The 22,794-nt window shown below is 39.0% G+C and overlaps 1 protein-coding gene across 1 annotated transcript in view; it reads right to left on the bottom strand.

The window, feature by feature from the left end:
- LOC119775732 (glutamate receptor ionotropic, NMDA 2B) overlaps positions 1-22,794 on the bottom strand; it is a 217,217-nt gene that overhangs the window by 93,809 nt on the left and 100,614 nt on the right. The window contains exons 5-6 of the mRNA XM_038273807.1: positions 7,837-7,980; positions 4,764-5,034 (exon numbers count right to left, since the gene is read on the bottom strand). Of these exons, the coding sequence (XP_038129735.1) occupies positions 4,764-5,034; positions 7,837-7,980 (415 nt within the window). The remainder of the gene's footprint in view (positions 1-4,763; positions 5,035-7,836; positions 7,981-22,794) is intronic.

Raw genomic sequence — 22,794 nt, forward strand, 5'->3', positions numbered from 1 at the left:
ACAAATGACTAGACCCGGCAACCCAGCCGGCGCAGCGCAGTGCAGCGCAAATGCGCTGAACCCCGCGGCCAGCGCAGCGCAAATCGCTTCCTATCTGAAAGGCCCATTACTGTCTGCACCTGCGCTTGGGTTCAGAAGCCTGTTAAAGCGCAGTATTTTCAGCGCCCCAAGACCATAAAGTTCTGAGACGCTGATTGGCCATTAAATTCACCTAGCAATAGTACATGATTGACAGATTCTCTGCAAATGTGGGTCAGTCTGATCAGCGCCCCCAGAACAGAGACGGTAGGAGTCTGTCTGTGGAAATCCACAAATTAATGACAGTAGATAGGGAAATGTAGTTTATATAATTCGTTTTGCTTATAGGTACACAGTCTAGAGAGTAAAACTGACATTTATGAGTTAATTTCTAAAAATATATTTTACTTTTCTCTCTTCTTATCAGGGAGGGCGTTGCCCCAGCGCCCCCTATGGGCCGGCCGCCACTGATGCACCTGTACCTGCTCCCGAGAGGGAACACCTATTAAGCACACGCGAGAGCGTGCACGAGCCCATCTCTCCTCGTCCACGCACTGTTTAAAAGTTGCTATTTTAGTCGCTCATACAAGCTTACTTTCCAAAACAAGTTTTTCAATTTTTCCACTATTCAGATTTTAGCACCAGTAAGTGAAGAGCACGTAGGGCGGCCTTATGTAAACATATCACCAGAAGGATTAGAAGGACCACTTATCTAGATGATCCACCTGGAAGAAGAACATCCTCCTCTGTACCTGTAAATTAGCTCTGTTTTAACCATTTGATTTAATTTATTTGTTATAATGAGCATGAAAACTGCCCAACACTTGCTATGTTTATTCGGGAAAATAATCAGACTGAAGGCCATGTTTTACGTAAACATGTCAGACTGAGGATTTTAATCCTATTCTAACAGATCGGAAGGAAATTTCATTTAGAAAGAGAGAGATGATTTTAGTTGATTATCGTTCTGATATGGATCCATGTACACACTTATTAAGATCTACAACAGCATGATGTTTTACCCACATTCTTACAGAAAATTAGGCAGTTATAATTAGTTACATATAACTGACAATTGAACTATATATAATTGATCGGATCATTTTATTTAGTATAAACTGAGATTTTAAGTTCAGGTCAGCTTAGGTATATTTAGCTACTGTTGAAAAGAGGACCCCAACATCCACCGTGAAGGTGTAGTGGATACACCAAAGAAGAGGAGGAAGGTGATCCAGTTGGGTGAAATCGTAGTTTAATAATATATTATCAATGTCTACAACGGATTATGGCATGGCAGCTTCATGCCACTTAAATGAGTAGAACAACACGCAGATTAAGTGTGATAGAAAATCTGTTAAGCCGGGCAAACACTGTGCGATTTTTTTCAATCGTTGCACAAAGCTGCAGCTCAAACCGTACAACAAAACTGCAGGGTATAAAAGTTCCCAGCTCACAATGCATGTTCTCACAATGTACGGCGTGACGCTCTGATGCGATCTTTCGACGGCCAACTGAATTTCAAACATGTTTGATTTTCTCCCAGCCTTAGGATTCCTGAACGGTAGGTGGTCATGAGAGGCTTATCAGCCCTCGTTACCCCCTGTATATTACACAGCGCACGACACACCATCAGAGCATGTGAACGGAGTGGAGCGCCGCGCAAATCCCGCTCCCCGCTCAGGAGGATGTTCGCTCATTCGATCCAATCTCAAAAATTCCGCTCAAAATCCGCTCCGCGCTCACCTTAATTTTCCTGTCGCTCCGGGCGAAATCGCTCCAAGCTCGCTCAAATTTTCAGAAGGCATTTTCTGACAATTTTACAATTTTCCCTCATGTAATTATGCCAGGGCCCCGGGACACACAGGGTTTGATTTAATGGTGTGACAGATACATGTGTATTGTGTTATTTTACTGGCTGTTAAATGGCCGCACTGTTTCCCTGTTGGGAACGTAACACATCGCTCCATTCATGTTGCCCCACGTTTTCTCTTTAATTACTAATTTATTTTACATCAAATAAATGTTATTTTACAAATTTTATAATCCAAAATTTTTAGTTGACATTGTGAGCGCATGGGAGCGAACTGGAGCGGAGCGAAATTCTCACTCCGACCTTTGAATTGAAAACTTCTCTGTACTCCACCATATTTCTTCCACTCCGCTCCACCGCTCCATCGAGGCTCTGCTCCGCCCACATGCTCTGTGCACCATGAGGCTGAAATTCGGCCTAATCAAAAAAATTCTTGCACGACTGGAAATTCGGCTCGAAAACGGCCAAAAACCTAACAGTGTATGCCCGTCTTTACCGGCCACATAAGAGGCAAAGACTCATCTTGCAGCATTACAACTACCCTTAGAATGAAGCCAGAGCTGCAATTAAGTGTTTTAGGTCAAAACATATGCATTTGAATTGTCCAGACACTGATCCTCCATAACCAAGTTCTGCACTCTTCTTTACTGAAAAGGTCTGTCAGCCTTTTCAGTAAAGAAGAGTGCAGAACTTCAGTGTGTAGATGTGTCTTGCAGTTACAGGCATACCTGCAAGGGTAATTGCCAGCAGTTTTACAAGGCATCACCTTGGGAAAGCTGAACACAAATGTAATTCAGTAATTGAAAAACATTAATCACATAATTTGTGTTGGTCTATCACATAACAACCCATTAGAATATAATTAATTGTGTAGCCCTTCAATAGTAAAATGTGAAACTGTTTGAGAGATATTAGCCCCCTTCGCCTTGGACTGCACCTAACCTGCAGCATAAGATCAGCGATCAGCTTGGCCTGCTAAAATCTGTCTTAAGTTTCAGCATATTTAACATTTAACATGATTTATACACTTTCTTTTCCATTCGGTGTTGTTGTTCAAAGGCAGGCTTGCTTTGACTAACGTGTTTTGGCGCTTTCGGTGCCTTATTCATCATGCATAAAACGAGAAGTTGACATTTCGCCTAGTATTTGTCATCACGTCCCATTTGATTTATGCCATGATAATTCAGTCTCACCAAAAAAAAAAAAAAAAAAAAAAACTGTATGCAGACACTCCACAGTTCCACTTAGCAATCAGTCAGGCAGTACACAAACAACACGATTATCTCTTTGGCCACATAAATCAAGAGGAAAGTCATTATGGGATTTAAATAACCAATACGGTAATGGCTAAAACTTTACAAAGTGGAATTTTGATTTGGAGCAACTAACGGATTTGGTTTCCTTGACTAACGTGAAAACATCCAGTTTCACACACTACAGCATAAACACACGGCTGCATTAATCCATTATTTTTCTCTGGTGCTCTAACGCGCTACCATTTAGAGTAAATCATCCACAGATGTCAAATAAGGGCGCAGAGGTAAAAAGCTTGAGTTACGGAAAACCATTCCCCTGAAACTGCTGAGGACAGGGATTGGTTTAATTATCACTGTAAATCAACAAGCCAAACACCAACAAATGATCAGGCTCTGGTATACCGAGTACTTACACAGCCCGACTGTGTCCCAGCGAGGGGAGCAGACTGAAAGAAAAGAATGTTCATTTGGTAAGAATGGCAGCAACACCACCAACAATGAAAGGTTTTCTCTTCCCACTGGGAGCTGGCCTTCCTGAAAGACTCTGTCCACCTAAAAGAGCTGCAAGTTGTGTTACATTTGGCAGCCTGACAGGTGCGCCTGACAGACTGCGTGTGCAGGTTGAGTGCTTAATACGCCTCAACTCAGAAGTCACTGCTGTTGACCTTCAAAGGTTAGAGTGACATCCAGTGGTGATGTGGGAGGAGACAAAGACAAAGAGGCTCCCAACTTGTCATTATAAAAAGGTCGCTTTGTTTCTTTTCTTTTTACACAGAAAAAAAACTCCCAACATCCACATTTAAAAACCACTTAAAGTTACATGTTATATGCTTTGCTTCTGTGGGATGACAAATGGAGCTTAGGTGTATTTATTTCAGTTTAACTGTCTTGTAAAATGGAATAAACCACTCTTTCTTAACAAATGGTCCCTGACTTAAAAATGGGCAATGGTTTACTCAACAGGTTTGGAAGATTTTGAACAGAAAGACAGCTAACATTAAAGATCAAGGCTGTTTCTCAATCAAGAACGTGAGTACGAACTCTTGTTCTCGCCAAGCATGTTCTTGCCCATAACAAAGGAAAGCATAGACTTGGGAAGAACGGGAGCATGCAGTATAAACATGGGTCAATTGGATCAGAAGCGTACTGGTGACATCACCACACCCTCAGCTCATCTGGAAGAGCATTTTCCCTCCTGTTATTGATAATAATATATCATTACTTTTTTTATTTAGTGAGGGAATAATTATTAACACAGTCAGAAACACAAATAGAATGAACACTTTGTCCAATAAAACAAAATATTCCCATCAGAGCCAGCAGTACTTTACACACGGTTCTTAAAATGATTTTAAAATGTATTTTTTTTGTAAAATAACAGAAAAGATAACTTTTAACTTAACACTGAGCTCTGTGAGTGCACTACTGAACGCTGCTGCTGTAGCAGTGCATGCTGGGACAGCTGTCAATCTGGAGAACAGACAAGTCTGCTCTGATGCATGCTCAGTAAAGATGGAAGGGCGAGAACAACAATTGGGGACTTTGTCCGTTCTCGATCTTGTGTTCTTGTGAATTGGAACATTGCTAAGGCTGAGGCTGGTAACATTTGACAAGCACACAAGAACGAACAAGTACATATATTGAGAAACAGCCCAAGTTTTCCACTTTTTCTGTCCTACCTGTAGGAAACTCTGCAGGCACTACAACAGTGTCTCCAGCTACCAGCGAGGGGACAATCCAAGTGTAGCCATAACCAGTGATCCCAACAGAGTGGGCCACCTCGAAGATGGTGTTGGCCTCTTCTTTTGTGCAATAGAGAAGAATCACGGGGCTCTGGAGTTTCTTCAACTGGTTCTGGATCTTTGAGTCGCCATCATCCACGGACATGTCCAGCAGAAGAACTTCCTCCATCTCCCAGCCAACAAAGCTGTTCTCAATGGTGTTTCGTATCTGAGGGAGATACAAGTACGGTTATGGGAAAACACTTGCTAACACAAGTTAATAAAACAGTGATACTTTAAAACTGGTACAGAGGAATGAGACTATAAAAAAACTGGAACTTGTATCAGCTCTAAAGACTTTGTGGTTGAAAAAAAGAACTAATGACTGACTATGACACCCACAAAAAAGAATAAAATTGCCTGTTGTTTGTAAACTGTTTGTCCTCTGAAGTCTAAATGTCTGACCAGCAAGAAGGAAATTTCTACTGAAACTCTTCTGAGAGTCGTAATTCTGAGTCGAAAGTCAGGGTGACATGACCGCACTTTGGTATAAATAATGGCTGCTACTCGCATCTATGGTAGTAGAAAACCTTCTGACTGTTTTTACCATTTCCTCCTGATTTACTATAAAGTGTAGTCAGGCGTATACATTCTACTTTTCAATGTTTAGAAGATATTTAAATTCTGCATATATGTGCTAAATATTAAGTAGAGCTTCTAATTGTTATGGCTGAAACTGGAAACTTCTAAAAGTTTAATACATTTTTCTTGTTATTGGCACCTGTTTGACTCCGAAAACAGTCTCCTCTAACACCTGAATGCAATGCATGTCAAAAATTATATATTGCTCTTTAATTCAGTTTAATAAAAAAAAAATCTCTATTACTTACAGTAAAAATCCTGTCCTGGGACAGTTGGTGACTTACTGAAAAAGCGCTTTGCTTCTTGTTTCTTATGTGGGTGGTTTGAGATATAATTTTGGTACTGCCCTATTTTTAAGCAGGTCGTTTTTTTGCAGGCCAACACTCGGCTATACAAGTGGTGTTAGACAGATTAAGAAAATGAGAAATGATGCTAATTAAACATCAATATAGCCAACATGGTGGTTGGGAAATCTTCCAGGTGATAATCTCAGGAGACTAGCTGAGCTCCAGGTCAGGAGGAGGGCTCCAGGGTAACATCTAGCTGCTTTGAAGATTTCTTTTTAAAGAAAATACAGAAATATCTTCTGAAAATATTACAACGCTTTGACCTTTTTTCACATTTATGCACAAAAAGAGAAAAGAAAAACAGATTAATTGTTTTGTACTTTTTTTAGATGAGTAACACAACGAAGCAGGTGATTGTAAATTGGGTGGAAAATCATCGGTTTTGGACTTATGCTGCATCAGATAGTTTTTTGGGCTTTCCGATGATGCACTCTTAGTCTTATCCAGTAATATGTACCAGACAATTGAGCCTTAGGGTTATAATAATTAACATATTATAAGTCACCATATTTCTTATGAGTCAGCCAAAGTGAAAAGGAATGTTATGAACTACACAGGATTAATCATAAATATATATAACTGAACAGGACTGTGAAATTTAAGCATTTTATCATAGGTAATTTCAGTTTCATTGAAAATGAATATGACATTTTTGCTACTTTACATGTAGCAGAAAGGGAAGGAAAAATTGGCAACCCTTAAGGGCTGGTTATCCTCCCCGCAGCAGTGGGTCGCAGCGAGCTTGTCTCAGATATTTCTGATTTATGCCTAATATTAAAGTGTGGTCTGCTGTATGTAATTCCACTCCACAACGCAAGAGGGACAATCACGAACTAGCTGTGGGTCTAGATCTGGCCGAGGCATTGAAGAAGTGGGGGTAAGTTTGTGTGACAACAGAGGGACATGAGAGCGAAAAAGAGCAGGGATCCAGGTGGAAAAAGGGTCCCTGCGTTTTTGCGCACCTCGCTGTTCTAGCTGGTCTAAGCTGGTAAAGTTACCAAACAGGAAATACGTATAGTGTAGCTGGGATGTAGATTTGACCAATCAGATGCCTCCTGTCTGCGGTCACCTAAAATTTTGGAGAGGTGCACCAGAGTGTCAGTGGAAGGGGGGGGCACATTTGCTTTCACTGCAACACCTGGTTTCTGAGTATAAACCAGCCTTTAGGCAGAAAGTGGAGCCTTTAATGGCAAAGATTCAAAATTACCGTGAGCTGAAATGTTAATGGTGGTCCACCTGTGGTACACATTACGCTGTCCTATCAAAAGTGCTGGTTTAATCATGCTGGGGAAATCTTCTGTTTTTACTAAGGAAATGGAAGTTTGTCAGAGAAACCTGTAGCAGACTAAAGACTTTTCAAAGGTTTACCTCAGAATGGCATAAAGGTAAAGTAGCTAACTCATCTGTAAAAGGGTTTAATAATAACTTAAGAGGATGTGTGGGATCTAATTTGATTGGGCAATTAATTAACTATGTAGATGTAAAATAAATGGTAGAGAAATACCCTAAAAACTGGCTATATTTCATTAACTACATTTTTTGGCCCCGATACCGATACCCGATACCTGGCTGTGCAGTATCGGCCGATACCAATACCATAATAATGTAAAATAATTGCCATCATGGCTTTGTCAAGCTGCTGCCTACCTTTGTGAAGCAGGAAAAAATCTAATACAAAGTGAATCCAGTAGAACTTTTTATTGCCTACCAGGAGTAGGTGACAATAGCTGAATAAACTTATGGCTCTCAAAATGGTATCTGTGCCCTATTTGTTGGTACTCGCCGATACCGATACCACCATTTTAGGGCAGTATCGGGGCCCTGTCCGATACTGGTATCGGTATCGGTGCAACACTAACTACAGCTTAAAGTTTTTTTCCCCCCCATGTAAGTTATGCATTACTTTGTATAGGTCCAAAGTATAAGAAAATAAAACTACTTCAAACATTGTGGTAATGTAAGAAAATGTGAAAAACTTCAAAGGGTATCAATACTTTTGAAGTGCAGTGTAAATGCATGATCCTTCTGCTGCATGGCCTTACCTTAGTAACAAAGTCCTGATAACCGGGGTAGTACGTTGTGACGATGGAGAAGATGTACCAGTCATACTCCTCCATGATATTTAGTATGACAGACGCCTGCTGCTCGATGGAGGGGCCAAACTGAAAGAACATGGAGTTGTCGTCCTAGTAATAACAGAAACACACACAGAGGAACAAAGACAGAGTGTAAACGGTTATGCAACAGTATTGGACTGGACTTTAATTTAGCCGGCATTACACACAGAGGAGAATGGCCACTACTTAAAGGACAGTGGCGGGTTTTGTTACATTATTGGAGCGAACATTAATTTAGCTGCCTTTATTCTTTGGCTCACAGAGGAGAAAGACAAGAGGACTCCTGTGGACTTGTAATGACACCGGTCATGGTTTTCATTAGTTCCCTTTATGACGCCTTTAATGAGTTTGTGGCTGGAACAAATTCTGTGGACTCAGAGCTGCTGTCTTTAATCTTATCAGCTATTTTCATCAGTTTGTTTTATTATAAATCAACACTCCAACTTATGTGTAGCCTATTCAATATTAGATTCATAAAAGTAGGTGATATGCGTGATATTGCAGTCATTTATCCTGCAGTAATTCAAAGAAAATTCAAACATTCACAGACGTCAGCCCTTCGCCTAGGAAGTGTTAAACCTGAGCTTGACAGACAACATATACCAAATAAGAAAAGTCGTATTATTTAATTGACTCTTTAACAAAAATTTCTTAAACACTTATTTCTTGAGCCTGCGTGTTGCCACCGGTGTTGGCACCAGAACGTTGAGCCAGACAGAAGAAGAGGAGGAGGTGAGAACTACTAGTCTAGACACGGTCCTGCAGTTCTGCATCATTAGCTTGCTGCTGTGTATGTGAGTCACCGTGTGAGAGTCAAACTCCCTTGTGCATCATGTACAGCATCATGTTTATTTACCTTTAAAGTTCATGCTACAAACAGGCTAATTGATATGAATGAGTTTCCCATTTTTGTGTATTTTATGGTCGATTAAATGTTAGTTCACAACCAGACAAGGTGATACTGTAGGTGCCAAACTCTGCTAAATGCCAAGAATAAAATGACGATCAAGTGATGTAGTTGATTGATTGGAGAGACGCTGTAGTTTGACTCGTTAACATTTAGTATTACTACAGAGAACATGTACTGCCCAACGCCACTATAAGCAGAATCAAGAGTCAGAAGGGAGAAGAATTTGATTGATGATCAAATGTTGATTTTTCACTGCAATGTAAAACATAAATAACAATGAAAAAATGCCTTTGGTTTTATAAGCAGATGGGTATTTTCTGAACAAATTGTTTTGAGTTAAAGGATCCTTTGAGAGCACACCTCTGTAAAACAGATTGGCGTGTCTGATATCCAAAGGGAATGGATGCCTATTGATTACACAAGAAAGCAGATGATTTTCTTAACAAAAAGGGTATTTCTAACAAGAAAGTGTCAAAAAAGGCATATCACTTGATATAAAAATAAAAAAGCAGAGTGTGCGTTCTCCCTTTACCTAAATATTTGTAGCCCAAGAAAAAGTCGGGTTTGTAAAATTAAATGAGTGAGAGGGGAAGATGTCTTCCACTCCACTAAAACTACCTCTTAAATGTGTTTTTTTTCTACCCTTAAGTAACAAAGTGAAAAAATTCTTGTTTTTAAGATAAGAAAACCACGCTGACACACTTAAACCAAAGATTAGATGTACAGTTTTAGCAAAGTTAACAGCCAGACCACTGACCTAACCTTACAGTTGTTTGTGAGCATAAAGTTTTCCAGGTAAGAAAGAAAAGGTTTAGTTTTTGAGTTTTTTTATTTCCATGTGACCTCTGTCCGAAATATAAAGAGTTTGCTGACATTTGTGGCTCATCCTGTTGACTCAGTAAAATAACTGCTCTCTCCCAGTATTCCTACTTTTATTTCTCATGTGAGCAAACTTTATAGGGCAATGCTTTAACCTCTTTAAATCACCACATATGGAAGGATTTAAGAAAAATGATTGTAATTGCTGACAGATGGTGTCCCAAGAATAATGTTCTGAGAGTTTATTACCAAATTTCAGCAGAACTGCTTAAATAGAAACAAAAAGGAGTCCGTCTGTGTGGAAAGGTGAGACTTTTGGCTTGCGGTTGCTACTGCTATATTTTACACAAACACTGTGCTAAATATCATTAAGTTTTTGGTAAACCTTGTGTATAAATGTGCTGATCAGAAGTAGAAAATAACTATTTTAATCTCTTTTTCATTTTTTTGTCTCAAGTGATTTTTTTTGTACATTCAGAATCTCACTGGACTAATCAAAATAGTGCTTTTAAATTTCAGGGCACTGTGCCGATTTCACCCCTTTCATCAGCGACTATTCAGTTGAAAATTAATATTACTGTATTTAGTAATACTCAGACACAATTGAAAAGGAAAAGTTTTCAGAATGATAATGCCTCCAAGCAAAACACAAACTTTATGTACAGTCATGGTAAATAGAAATACACCATCTGCTCTCTGCTAATCCCTGTTCCAAAATTATTTAAATCTAACCTCAAGTGTGCAAACCCACTCACTGCAGATCTCCTTATGTCATTATTTATGAAACAAAGATGAAGCTAAATCCAAAAAAGTTGTGGAAAAACTAAATGCAACTAATAAAAAACTTAAGTTAGAGCTGAAGAATGAATATTATTCTGGGAATACTGGTATTTTTTTCATCATTTTTCATTTTAGTCATTGTTATTTTTTCATGTTAAGCATTTGAAAACCTTCTGAACTGACACTGAACTAATAATTTAACAACATCTGGGAAACAGGAGGCATAAAGACGCTCCAAGTTTCCACAGTTGGTTTGCAACCAAAAATGAATTCTATGCCAATATTACTTTATATTTTTTTGTTTACATGAAATGGTTTATTCCACAGAAGCTCAACTTAAACTTGCATGGTAGTTCATGCTTTTATTGAAAGCATGCACAAAAAAACAAAGTGTTGATCATCCAATGAAAGCATGATAATGGGTCAAGTAAGTGAGAGTATAATAGTTTTTCATCTCATGCTCACAGTACAAACAGTGTGGCTGACGATGCATCATACATCTCATTTTGAAATAGAGGTTTCAAATCTTGTGGTTATTTTTGCAGACTTATAAGTGAATTTAAGGAGTTCTACAAAAGTCCTTGCTGTAGCTGCTTTATGTCAAGATGCTATCAGTCTGCTTTGCACTTACAGCTACTCCAATTAACAAGTATCTAGGGAAATATTCACTGTTTGATCATAGTGGAGAGACTGTGAGGATGGGCTGCATGAAGGCGCAGCTTGTGGCACCGCTGCCTCGCAGCAAGAAAAGGGTCTATCTGATTGCCGTTTGCATGTTTTTTACTGTGCGTGTTTGGGTTCTCCCCGGGTACTCTGGCTTCCTCCTTCAATCTCTTATCCTTCCTTTTTCACCAAGCCCTTCCTGGAGAGGAAGATTTGCATGAGTGTGGGGTCTTTTTTGACCAAGATTTTAGAAATTAAACAAAATCCATCCCTCCATCCATCCTCTTCTCCCGCTTTTTCCATCAGGGTGGTGGTTGGGCCGGTGCCTATCTCCAACCATCTATAGGCGAAAGGCAGGGTACAGCTTGGGCAGGTCGCCAGTCTGTCACAGGGCAGCACACAAACACACAAAGACACACAACCATGCACACACACTCACACCTAAGGACAATTTAATAATCCTAATTAACCTAATAGTCATGTTTTTGGACTGTGTGTGAACCTTCTTGCTGCAAGACAGCATTACTACAAACTGCATCCCCATGCAGAACAAATTAAATCACATATTTTATTTTATTTAGTTTTAAATCAGGTAATTTGTTAAGTGGAATAAGAACATATGCTTTAATATAGCTATTAATTGGTTCATTCTGTTCATTTTCTTGTTTATTTCAGACTGTGTTAAGATTAAGATATACTGACACACCAGCACTGACCTTGCATCATCTACCCATTTTCACTTCAGTGCATTTCTCCATTTCCCTCTGTTCGTCCTCTTTTTTTACTCATTCTTCATCCATCTCTATCTCTTTTCCTGCTCTGGCGTACCCATTAATACCACTGGAATCACGGCCAGGGCACACTTATAATTGAATTTCCAGACTTGCACTCGCCCGCTTCCCCTTTTTATCCTCAGCTGAGCACCCGTGTCACTATGAACCCCCACCTCACCTTTTCCCCTGGGTTCCTTTCTCCATATCTCTCTTCATAAAGGCAATATTAAAGCACTGCCTAACACAGTCAAGAGGTTAAAGGAATTCTTATTAGCCTTAAGAAAAACACATGCTGAAAGAAGAGTTTTAAAAACATAAAACCTGAATGAAGCATGAGAAAGTAAGACAGAAAGGATGCAAGGATGGACAAGAAGGAAAGAAAAAAGAATAAGTGTACAAGGGTGGAAGTATCAAAGGACTGACATGATGAAGAGAGGAAATGGGAAAAAGAAAAAACATGTTTACATGAGGACGGAAAAGCAGACAGATGATTAAAATATAGAGTAAGGAAATAAGGGAGGAAGGACACAGTGTGCACATGATAGGCATAAGTAAATGAAGAGGAAAGCAAGGGAGGACATAAAGAAAAAAAAAAGCACAGAAAGAAGGGAGGAAGTAGAGAACAATGGCGAGTCGGGAGGAAGGAGAGTAAAAATGCGATAGAATCAAGAAAGAAAGAAAGAAAGAGAAGAGGAAAGGACAGAGGGAAATAAACAAGGAAGGACAGATTGAAGGGAACAAGGAAAGACAGAGGGTAGTGAACAATCACATAAATGGATAACATGAATATGGTGTTATTGGCATCAGGAAGGGAGTAAAAAGTGGAGAACTAGCAGAAAGGAAGAAAATAATGAATAATTTAAACACATAATGGTGGAAGGACACAAGGACAGTTCTTTATATTCTTATTTTAATGCTTTTCCACACATAAAAATACAGAAATCAATTTTAGAGTTGTTTTTTAGATTTTTCCAGGATGAAAAGGAATCCTGAGGATGAGGGGTCAGAGTCATTGACTAAAATTAAGTGCTGCACAACACCGCTCTTCATTTACAGCTACAACAATTAGGGTTTGTCCACATTATCACCTCTGTTGGCACAAAGCGATCGATTAGTGGGAATTAAAATTCCCAGAGGGGTAGAAAGGCCAGAGAGCTGGTCAGCCAGATGGAAGAAGCCGGCCAGGATGGCTTTGAATAGACCGCTGAGCCGGTCACTGCCTTCTCTGTGGATCCACAGCTGACGTCAACACTGGCGACGATAAACACAAACGCCATTACTACAAAGGAGGAAGCAGAATGAATGCTTTGTGGAGGCTGGGCATAAAATGACAGAGATCCAGGGAAATAGAGGAAAAATGATGAGGAAAAATTAGAGAGGGATCAAACAAGAGAACAGAGAGGAGCAGGAATTAAAAGTAAAGGAAGAAGAAAAATAGAGACGTCCAAAACAAAAGATAACCAAGATCTGAAGCCTGGAGCAAAGGACACTGTGGCGACAATGGGATGAATGGAGGAGAGGGAGGGCCATGCTGGCAGATGGCTGTGATCCTGGATGGAACGGGAGCAGGAAAGAGGCAGAGAGCCAGGAGTCGCTGGAGGAAGTGTGTGTCAGGCAGACAGCCAGCCGTTTACACAGAGAGGGAGGCAGCTTAGCCTAAGCCGCCCAACCACAGAGGCCACGCTGTCAGACAGGGGACGACAGAACCAGGACACGGGTGTCCTCCTCTGTGTGAAACCTGGGCGTGTTTGTGTATTTACGATAAAGATGTCTCAGTGTCACCGTTCCCCGAATGTACAATCTCTATATTAACAAATACTGATGTGTTTCCACCAACTTCACTGTGTGTGTGTTTGTTCTTTTTGTGTGAGGAGTCCATGGTTGATGGCCCATGGTGTGCCGTAGCTGCTCTGCCCCAGAGCCTTCAAATGAGTGCACTCACACACTCCTAAAGCACTTATTTGACTTGAAGGCTAGGGAAAGTCAATAACTCAGGTATTTCAATTACACACACAGGGGCACATCAGTGGCTGCAAAAGAACTAGTTCGGCTATTACTCTCCCTCTGAAATATGCAAAAGCACACATAAAGAAAACACACACACCAATGATGTAAATTCAAACACGTAGAAATACGTTTTAAGACAGCGAGCGAGGCTCCGGCACATGCATAAAAACATTCAAAGACATGCTATGAATGACAATTTGTAAGCCTTGGAGGTAGTAAAAACACCATGATATGTCCTGCTTATTATAACCAGCTGGTAAATGTATAGACGGAGCACTTCAGGTCAAGTGTGAACATTTACTCTTCAGTCTACAGCATTTTCTGCAGATCTGTGTAAATGTCACATCAGAAGGGACATAAATTTGACAATTTCACTTGTGGGAGGTTTCACTGCTTTGGGTTACAGCAGTGGATAGATAGACTTATGACAGGAAAGAATGAAACTCTACATTTCAATCAGGATTTGAGTCATTATAGAATCACCCCATTCTGCTGTAACACCTGCAGGTCTTATGAGATATGTTTTTTAACAGCCTTTCTGACATTTTTGGTTATTCATCTTGACATAAGCTAAAGCTTAGCCATACTGGATGAGGAGTATCTGTGCAATCATCTGGGTTCGCAGACATTTCAGCCTGTGACCCTGATGCATGAGTCTGTCATAGAAAATATGCTGAAGTAAAAATTTGATGGGGTTTATTTTTTGTTTGTTTGTTGCTTTTTTTAATTCAGAACAAGATAACCAACTAACTACCTGCAATGAATGCACAAGAAAAAAATATTATTCTGTCCTACTTCAAGGGAAAAAAAGATCAGCTTCATTCATCGGTCATTTGAGCTGTGAGATATCAATATATCAGATATCTACCAAAATCCCAATGCTGCTCATTGCTACATATAATTATGTTATCTTAAATTCAAGGATATGCAGAATGAAAAAATTCTACGCATTTTCAAATGAATACATTTTTTAATATAAATAATTATTTTATTGTTCATTTAATACTTAAACTACATTTTTTATTAATTTCTGTTTTTTAAAAGTCTACATTTATTCATTCAATGTTGCATTTATTTATATCATAATGTATTCATTTAATTTTTTTCTTCTCCTCCTCTATTATCATTTCGAAGATTCTGATAATCCTCTTTTGACCCCATACTTTGTGCTTTATGACCTCCACTTTAGGAAGCCCTGATCCAAGGGACATCCTCTGCTGTCTTTGGTGTTAGGTTGCCTTTATACAGGAAGCAAAATGAAGACATACAGTCTGGAAAAAGGGGATTCACATGACTCAAATGTTAGGGCTGGCACAAAATAAGTAAGAAAGAACAATTGTTTATAAATTATCATGAGCTTTAGGCTGCTCAGTTATAACAGCAAACTGTTTATTCTCACTCAAAACTTCAAGTTTCCAAAAGTCTGTGATCTGTTTGGAGGGACCAATAAAAAATGCAGAAGTGGATCTTGTGTGCAGGATTTTCTATGGATGGCCTCCGATGAAAGACATCTCAGGATGTCCACTGCACACAGCAGTGACACAGCAGTGACACAGCAGTGTCCTGGGCAAAGCGCATATGGCTTCCAATGCTAATACAACTGTAAGAAGCGGCTAGCTGCTTCCTCCAAATATTCAGCTGCTTCTATCCTCCCATGATCGTTGACCTGTGTGGCATCATCACTGCTGAAGAAACATTTCCCGTATCATGATGAACAGGGTTGGTCCAGGACGATTTCTGGTATTTGTTTTCCTTATGATTTCAATTTGGGGCAAAACATTTAGCTTTTTTTTTGGGATCAATTTCTTCAATGGCTTTGCTCTCTGTCTGCATAACTGTAAAAAGGACCTTTTATGGCTTTCTTTTTTATCTTCACATTAAAAGACCAGATACTGTATGTGACAGTTGTCCTGCCAGAAGATTCTTCCATTTAGATTCCTCCTTTAGATCCAATGAAAGCTAACAAGATATGGCCCTCCATCTAAACCTTGTAGGTTTAGATGGAGGGCCATATCTTGGCAGGTTTGCAGTCATGCCAAACTCATTCTATTTTAAGATTCTTTACTAATTGGTGTAAGATGTTCAAGAATAGAAAATCAGAAAACTATCTTTAAACATTTCCAGTGTCTTTAACTGACCTGTCTGTTGTTTTTTTCGTTCTTCATTGGATTGCTTGATTTCTAATGTTCTCTAACTAACTTCTTAATGTAATTTTAGAATAGCTAAGAATAAATGCCCCACATCTATTTATTTATATTGTAACATATGTAAGTAATGGTTGCACTATATTTTATTTAGGGTAAAAGTTTAAAAGAAGCATGAAGAGATTTGGTTTTTCAGACACACTATGCATACGACATGGTTAAAGATAACATTAAACCTGTTTGTTTAGTGAGAAAATACTGAGTCAGAGTTGATTCTAAGTTTTGAAATACAAAGAAATTTATTAAACTTCCCATTTTTTAAAAACTCTTTAACCAATTGGTTGCTTCTCATTGCAAGATTTGAGGATGTATTTAGGACATATGTGTTTTATCCAGTAAAATAACAGATCCAGATTTTCATTGTTTTCTGGAATGGGAGCTTCATATCTGTCCAATTAAAGATTTTTGCTCCTTTTTATCATGCTAGGATTATTCAAAGATTATAAAAGGCTCAACTATTTTATGTAATTCATATTTTATATAACTCTATTGGCTAATTGTGGTGGCCAAAACAAATATATATTCTACGTACCAAGATGAAAACAACATCAAACTATTATCATGAAATGATACCAGCAAAGAATTAAATGTCCAGAATGGTTTATATTAATTTAACTATTACAGTGATTATATTATATTACATCTTCAAACTATAAGCAATGCTCAGAGGTTTTCCTCATGCTGATACAAAGTTTTAATAGTTTCATTTCACAGAACAAACAGTAAAAATGCAAATGTGAAGAACTTTAAGGGGATTTTGCAAGATAATTTAAACCCTGACTTAACCTTAAAACTAAAAGCCTTCAGATACTTTTTTTTTCTTTTTCGATTAAGTTTCAAAGCTTGTAAGGAGTATATGCTTTTGCCTGTAAGTACAGGAGTGGAAATCAGATAGAAAACACAGACAAGAAGGTGTAAGAATGAGAGACGATGGAGTCCGTCGCTGGGAGGGTTTTAGGCAGTGCATATTTCTGTCCTGCCTATAAAGGATCCTTTGAACTTGAACAGGGGGTGTTGCTATTGACTGCTGCTGCAATGCCTGATGGAGAGCGAAGCCAGCCAGGGAGAGAGAGAGAGAGGATGGAGTGATGATAAAAGAGGGTGCTGGAGTGGGAGGTGAGCAGAGAAGGAACAGCTGGCCTTCGCTTCGATATATGAATTCGAAAGACGGTGGGAAGGAGATATGAACTTACCACAGCCACAGGCGTTCACCCACAGAAGGAGCGCACTCTCGCACAAACACACGAGTGCTAAGCAACATTCAGCTCTGATAAAGCCTTAAAACTGAAGCCACCATTTACACATGCTTCTTATCTCACATAGTGATAAAAATGGCCCTTGTTCAGTGAGATCAGCATACCCCATCAGACCAGCATACCTATAGTCAATACGCATGCACAAGACGTCTGATTTGCATTTATCTCTTTAGTTTTATATGAAAAAAACACTTTATATATAAATACCTCAATGGGCATGTATCCCTGTAATCATGTCCATAAAAAACAATTTAAGGTCAGATTGAAATACTCTTCAAAAAAACACCAAAAAGTAACTAATTAAATCGTTTTTTTGTACATGACTAAAGGAATACACGCCTATTGAGGTAGTTTAAAGTGTATCTTCCGTACTAAACTAAAGGAATAAACAGGTTTTGATTATATGTGTATGCTGGTCTGACATGGTATAGGCTCATCTACAGAACACCCTCACTCTCTTTTTCTTTTCAGCCACTTCATACGCACTCATACACACAGAGAATTATCATCTCTACCTCAATTAAACCTGAGCTCACTGCCGGGCTCCTCTTCTTCTTCTGTTTCCCTCTCCTCGCGCCCCATCATCACATTTCTTATGAAGTAAGCCTACTTATCTCTAATCAAACACATACAGTCTTAATTGGCTTGAACATTTTGTTGGACAGTCATCTAATTAACAGCGACCTTATTTAAGTACTTTTTTGAGTCTCCATTAAAAGCGAACATGTCTTCATTAAAATGTTTGACTAAATTTGTCCTAATAGGGTTTGGAAAGTGAAGAGATATGAGTGCGACATGTGAATGTCTTGTTAAAAACCTGAAAAGACAAAAAAAAAAAGAGAAATCTGAAGAGAAGTAGGAGGATAGCACGAATGTAATTAAGTGAAAGTGCTTTTAGTTCACCCCATGAACCATTCAGACGAGGTTCAGCTTCAAGTTTATACCATAAACAGTCAGGCACATTTGCATGCTTCCAGCGGCTGTTTCTCCGTGGCCCATTTCTGCTCTATGTTTAGCGGAAGGCCCACTGAGAGGCCTGTGTAGTCTGATGCTGCTGCCCCTGTTTGTCCTCTGGTCCTTGTAGGCTGCTAATAGTTCTGTCACAGTAGATGTGTCTGTGTGCGCTCAGCACGACCAAACGAATGAGGCTCTACAGGAATAGGTGAGAGAACACAACACGCAACTATGCGTGTTCTCAGGCTCTTACGCATGTTTCTGATAGACCTGGCTGCTAAATTATGCTTAGCTAATAAATATTAACGCAGGTAGAATAACTGTCAGGTGAATTAATTCTGTGGTATATTACAGTTTAATAGTGCGTGTTAAATTCTGATGGTTGCTACACACAAGAGATGCAAATTACTTTTTTGGGGGGGTCTTATGACTGCAGTGAAGAAATGACATCTAGTCAGCCTGTTAAGCAAAAGTGATTATCACTAAGAATTCAAATTATTATTCTTTTTCTCCAAATTAGGATATTAAAGATGTGACGAGGTGGTCTTTGACAGAATATTTGACTTTACATGTAAAGAATTGTAAACATAGCTATTTTAATTAGAGATATACTCCTTGAAGGAAACACATAGAAACAGTTTTACTTTGGTTGTGCTTTTATTTTTAAGGACAAGACGTGTTTCTGTAGTAATGCAAGTTTTACTGCCTGGAAGCAATAAAATGCAGAGTTCAGACTAGGAGAGGATTCTCTGGTCATCGTTGTGATGCTACAGCAACCACAAATCTGTAACAGCTAATTGTTAGCAGATGAACTTTGGAGATGCTGATATTTTATGTATTGTCCAACATTTTATTCAAAAGCGCTCTAATCGTTTGAAATACAGACCAGCTGTGATGTGGAGCAGTGGTTTTTCAGCCATTTATACCATTTCTGTTCAGTGTTCTCCAGTGAGCCAATATAAATTACATAACGGTAGTTTTCTGGAATCTGTCCTTTGTTTTGTTTTTTATATGGATAGTGTGAACAATAAAAAATCAAAGAATGTGAAAAATGACTTTTTCTATTTGGCACAGCTAAAAAAGCCTATCCTTTATTGAATATTATCTAATTTAGAGGTTGCAGTTGACAAACAAGTCTTCTTGTTTTGTATTCTTATGTTAAAAAAGTTTATTAACTCTCAACTTTTATCATCAGACCTATTAGAGAAATAATATCTCCTCTCAACAGAGGTTTTATAGACGTTTTACTATCATAAACAAAACGGATGAGCACTTAAAGCATGCTGCCATCTTTTTCTGAGACAAAGGATTCAAAGGAAGGGGTTCTTTGGTTTCTCTCTTTCTTTTGACGGAGTCAGTTACAACTGAAAGTTGGGTTATACATTGGTTTTTAGGAAGAAATATATTTTTTTTTGAACAACCAAGGGGTACAGAGAGAATATAGACTTTTAGCGGCATATACCAAGACAATATAAGGTCTTGGTTGGTTTGGTCTTGACTGCAACACTAATTCTTGGAAAGCGGAGCATCGTTTGAGGCCGTTATCATATTTAGCTCCAATCATCCCATAAACTGCGACCGTCGTCCCATTAGCTGCTCAAGAAAAGCACCTCCACAGCAGGATGCAGACACCATTGAAAAAATATTTTTGAATTTTATATTTGCAAACCCTTTTGTACACTTTGAATCATTTTACCTGCACTTTATGTATGCCTAAAATCTGCAGTCCACACACCAAAAAAAAAAAAAAAAAGCAGAGTTATAACTTGACAGAATGCCAAAAAGCTAAAACAAATGTATTTATATTGTAAGCAATCTAGGAGGCAAGCCTCTAATGTACAACTAATAACATTTGGTTTAATTATGATTAAATTATTTTAAACTAATGTCGTAAAAGGCAGAAAACAATTGCCATTGTTTTGGTAGTGATAAGACCAAAATGTAAGCAATCAGACATATTGATATAACTTTGAGTTTAGGGATAAAATAAACCCTACTGTAGACTGTGCAGCAAAATAAAAATAAAGTATGCATTTTAAAAAGATTATTTATTTATTTATATTTTTTTTACTTGCTTACCTATGAAACCTACCATTAGCTCCATATTTCTTTGCCCCAAATGACGGAGACCAATTTTTTTCTTTAGCAAAGAGGATGCACGGTATGGGTTGCAAAGCTTTGAATGGAATCAGGGACACTGTGGATGTTGAGGTTCACCACAGTCCCTAGGCAGCTGCAAAGCGGTTCAGCAAGTCAGAGAGGTGAGCATGCTTATACAGTCAGACATCTCTCTTCCTGTCTTTCGCTCCAAGCAGAAATGAGGCTAGAAAAGGTGATGCTGAGTAACACAGAAATAGAGGAAGACGAGCTGTGTGAGGGGTGAATGTAGGGTGGGTACCATCCAAATGAGAGGTGTTATTAATCCATTTATTTCCCTCCAATCTCTGTGTCTGTCCACTGCTATCTCCTGCACTCCAGCCATATCTTCTGATTTCAATCTTCTCCTCTTGCTGCCCCATAAATCTTAAATCTTTGCTCTTTACCTCTACTCATATTATCTTTACCTCCCTCTCCCTTCTTTCCTGTCCTCTCTTCCTCCCTTTCTTCCAACTCCTTTCCTGTAACCTCTACAGTTTTTTCCTTCCAGCTTGCGTGCTTGCCCTAGTCTCTCGTGCTAAGTCAATATCTGCTGCGTCTCCGCTCCTTATTCCCTCCTTTCCTCTTCTGTCGTGCGACCCGGGTGGCACCTGAGCTGTTCTGTCTGTTGCAGGCACAAAGCCATCATCATGCTGAGGCTGGTTCTCACCACTTCACACGCCAAAACCTAGATTCTGTCACACACACTGACACACAGGCTCCTTCAGACTCACCTTCAACAGTTTACACACAATACATACTATAACACAGGAGGCAGATTAAAAACATAAGGATCTGGACCTTTAAGGATTAAGTTAGACTATTTAGCTCTGAGGTGAGCTAAATATCTCTCCTGCATCAGAAAGCCACCTGAATATGTCCTGTTGTATCAACAGCTGCCAAGTGGTCCAAGTAGACTAGGAGATGACCCAGTTTCTGTTTACAGGAGACAGGTTACCTCAGTGGGATTGCTAAGCTTGTTTCCTCACTCTACTTTTCAGTTGATTTCCTGGATTTTGGTTGGTTATTAGAAGGAATCTAGCTGAGCTGAGGTTGGTGGGGAGAACAAGTTAACCTGTGATGTCATCTCTGCTTTGGCTAGACAGCCTCATCACTTCATCAAGTAAAGTGCAACTGGAAACTTTTAAGATGCAATCTCCAATTCATTGTAATAGTTAATTGACTCAATAAATGTCCTTCTTTGAAACTATTGCTCTCTGTAAAATGCAGTCGACCTCATCTTTGAAAAGCCTGACCGCACTTTATCTGGTCTGATCGATGAGGACGAGTCTCCATACCTTTTAGGCAGGAGATGGATCAGTTGGTCTACTGCTGCACTCTAAACCACCTGGAACATAACCCGCTCCAGACTGTGGACATCCAGTAAACTCATGGAAGTATGCTTGGAATCTTAACTAAGCAAAAGTCCAGTTCTTTTCCACCTTATCCCAAGAAACATGCTTGCAAACTACATCTAAGATTCATATTCATGTATACAGCTCCCACAAAAGTCCTTAACTGATTTTGTACTCGCAAAATTCAGTACAGTGCATCAAGCTAATTTGGTACCTGCCTCTCGTGTTGAGCTTTTAGCCAATCGAAGCAACAGTAGCAGCTTCATTTGTTTCACAACTAGAGGAGTTAACTGATGAATCAAATTCTAACCAAATCTGATTTGGGGGAACGAGCAAACATCTTTCCCATCCACCAAAGCCAAAATATCTCATTTTTCAAAAATAAATAGTGGTTGTAGCAGCTAAAACACGTCCAGCCATGTTCAATTTGCTTTCACCTCTGGTTGACGCTTTGACATCATAGACGTAACTGCATTTCATTGGTCTGAAACATTTCTGTATCGAGGCAAAACACTTCCGCTGGCTCATGGCAAGCTGTAGTTGCTTTATTCTCCAATCTCCTTGCAAGGTAAGCTGCAGCCGAATCATTAATTATTTTCTTTAACTCAACTTTCTACAAATATGCTTGGGTAAGGCCCTGTAAAAGTTATCATGATTGTTTCTCCTGCTGATCTAGTGATAAGTGGCCTCAGGCTCAGGAAAACTTTTGCATGTGCATGTGAAACTTTTTAATGTGTTTAATTTAATCAGCTGTTTACACTAAAAAACACTAAATGTTTAGTTGTCATTGTCTTTAAGCCATAAGCATCAAAATCACCAGAAACCGAGGCTTTAAATATCTCACTCTATGGCAAATAAGTCTATATAATGAATGACTCTAACTTTTTAAGGTATTTTTAAAAAGTAGATATAGCAGCAGGTTTTTTAAGTCTTAGAAGGAAGAAGACGAAGAAAAGGTGAGAACAAATACGAATTAGAGGTCTACGAAGAACATCAAATTAGAGCTAAGGGATTCTGTGATCTTTC

This window comes from Cyprinodon tularosa, unplaced genomic scaffold (assembly GCF_016077235.1).
Source record: "Cyprinodon tularosa strain WSP-4 unplaced genomic scaffold, ASM1607723v1 ctg89, whole genome shotgun sequence".
Classification (NCBI taxonomy): domain Eukaryota; kingdom Metazoa; phylum Chordata; class Actinopteri; order Cyprinodontiformes; family Cyprinodontidae; genus Cyprinodon; species Cyprinodon tularosa.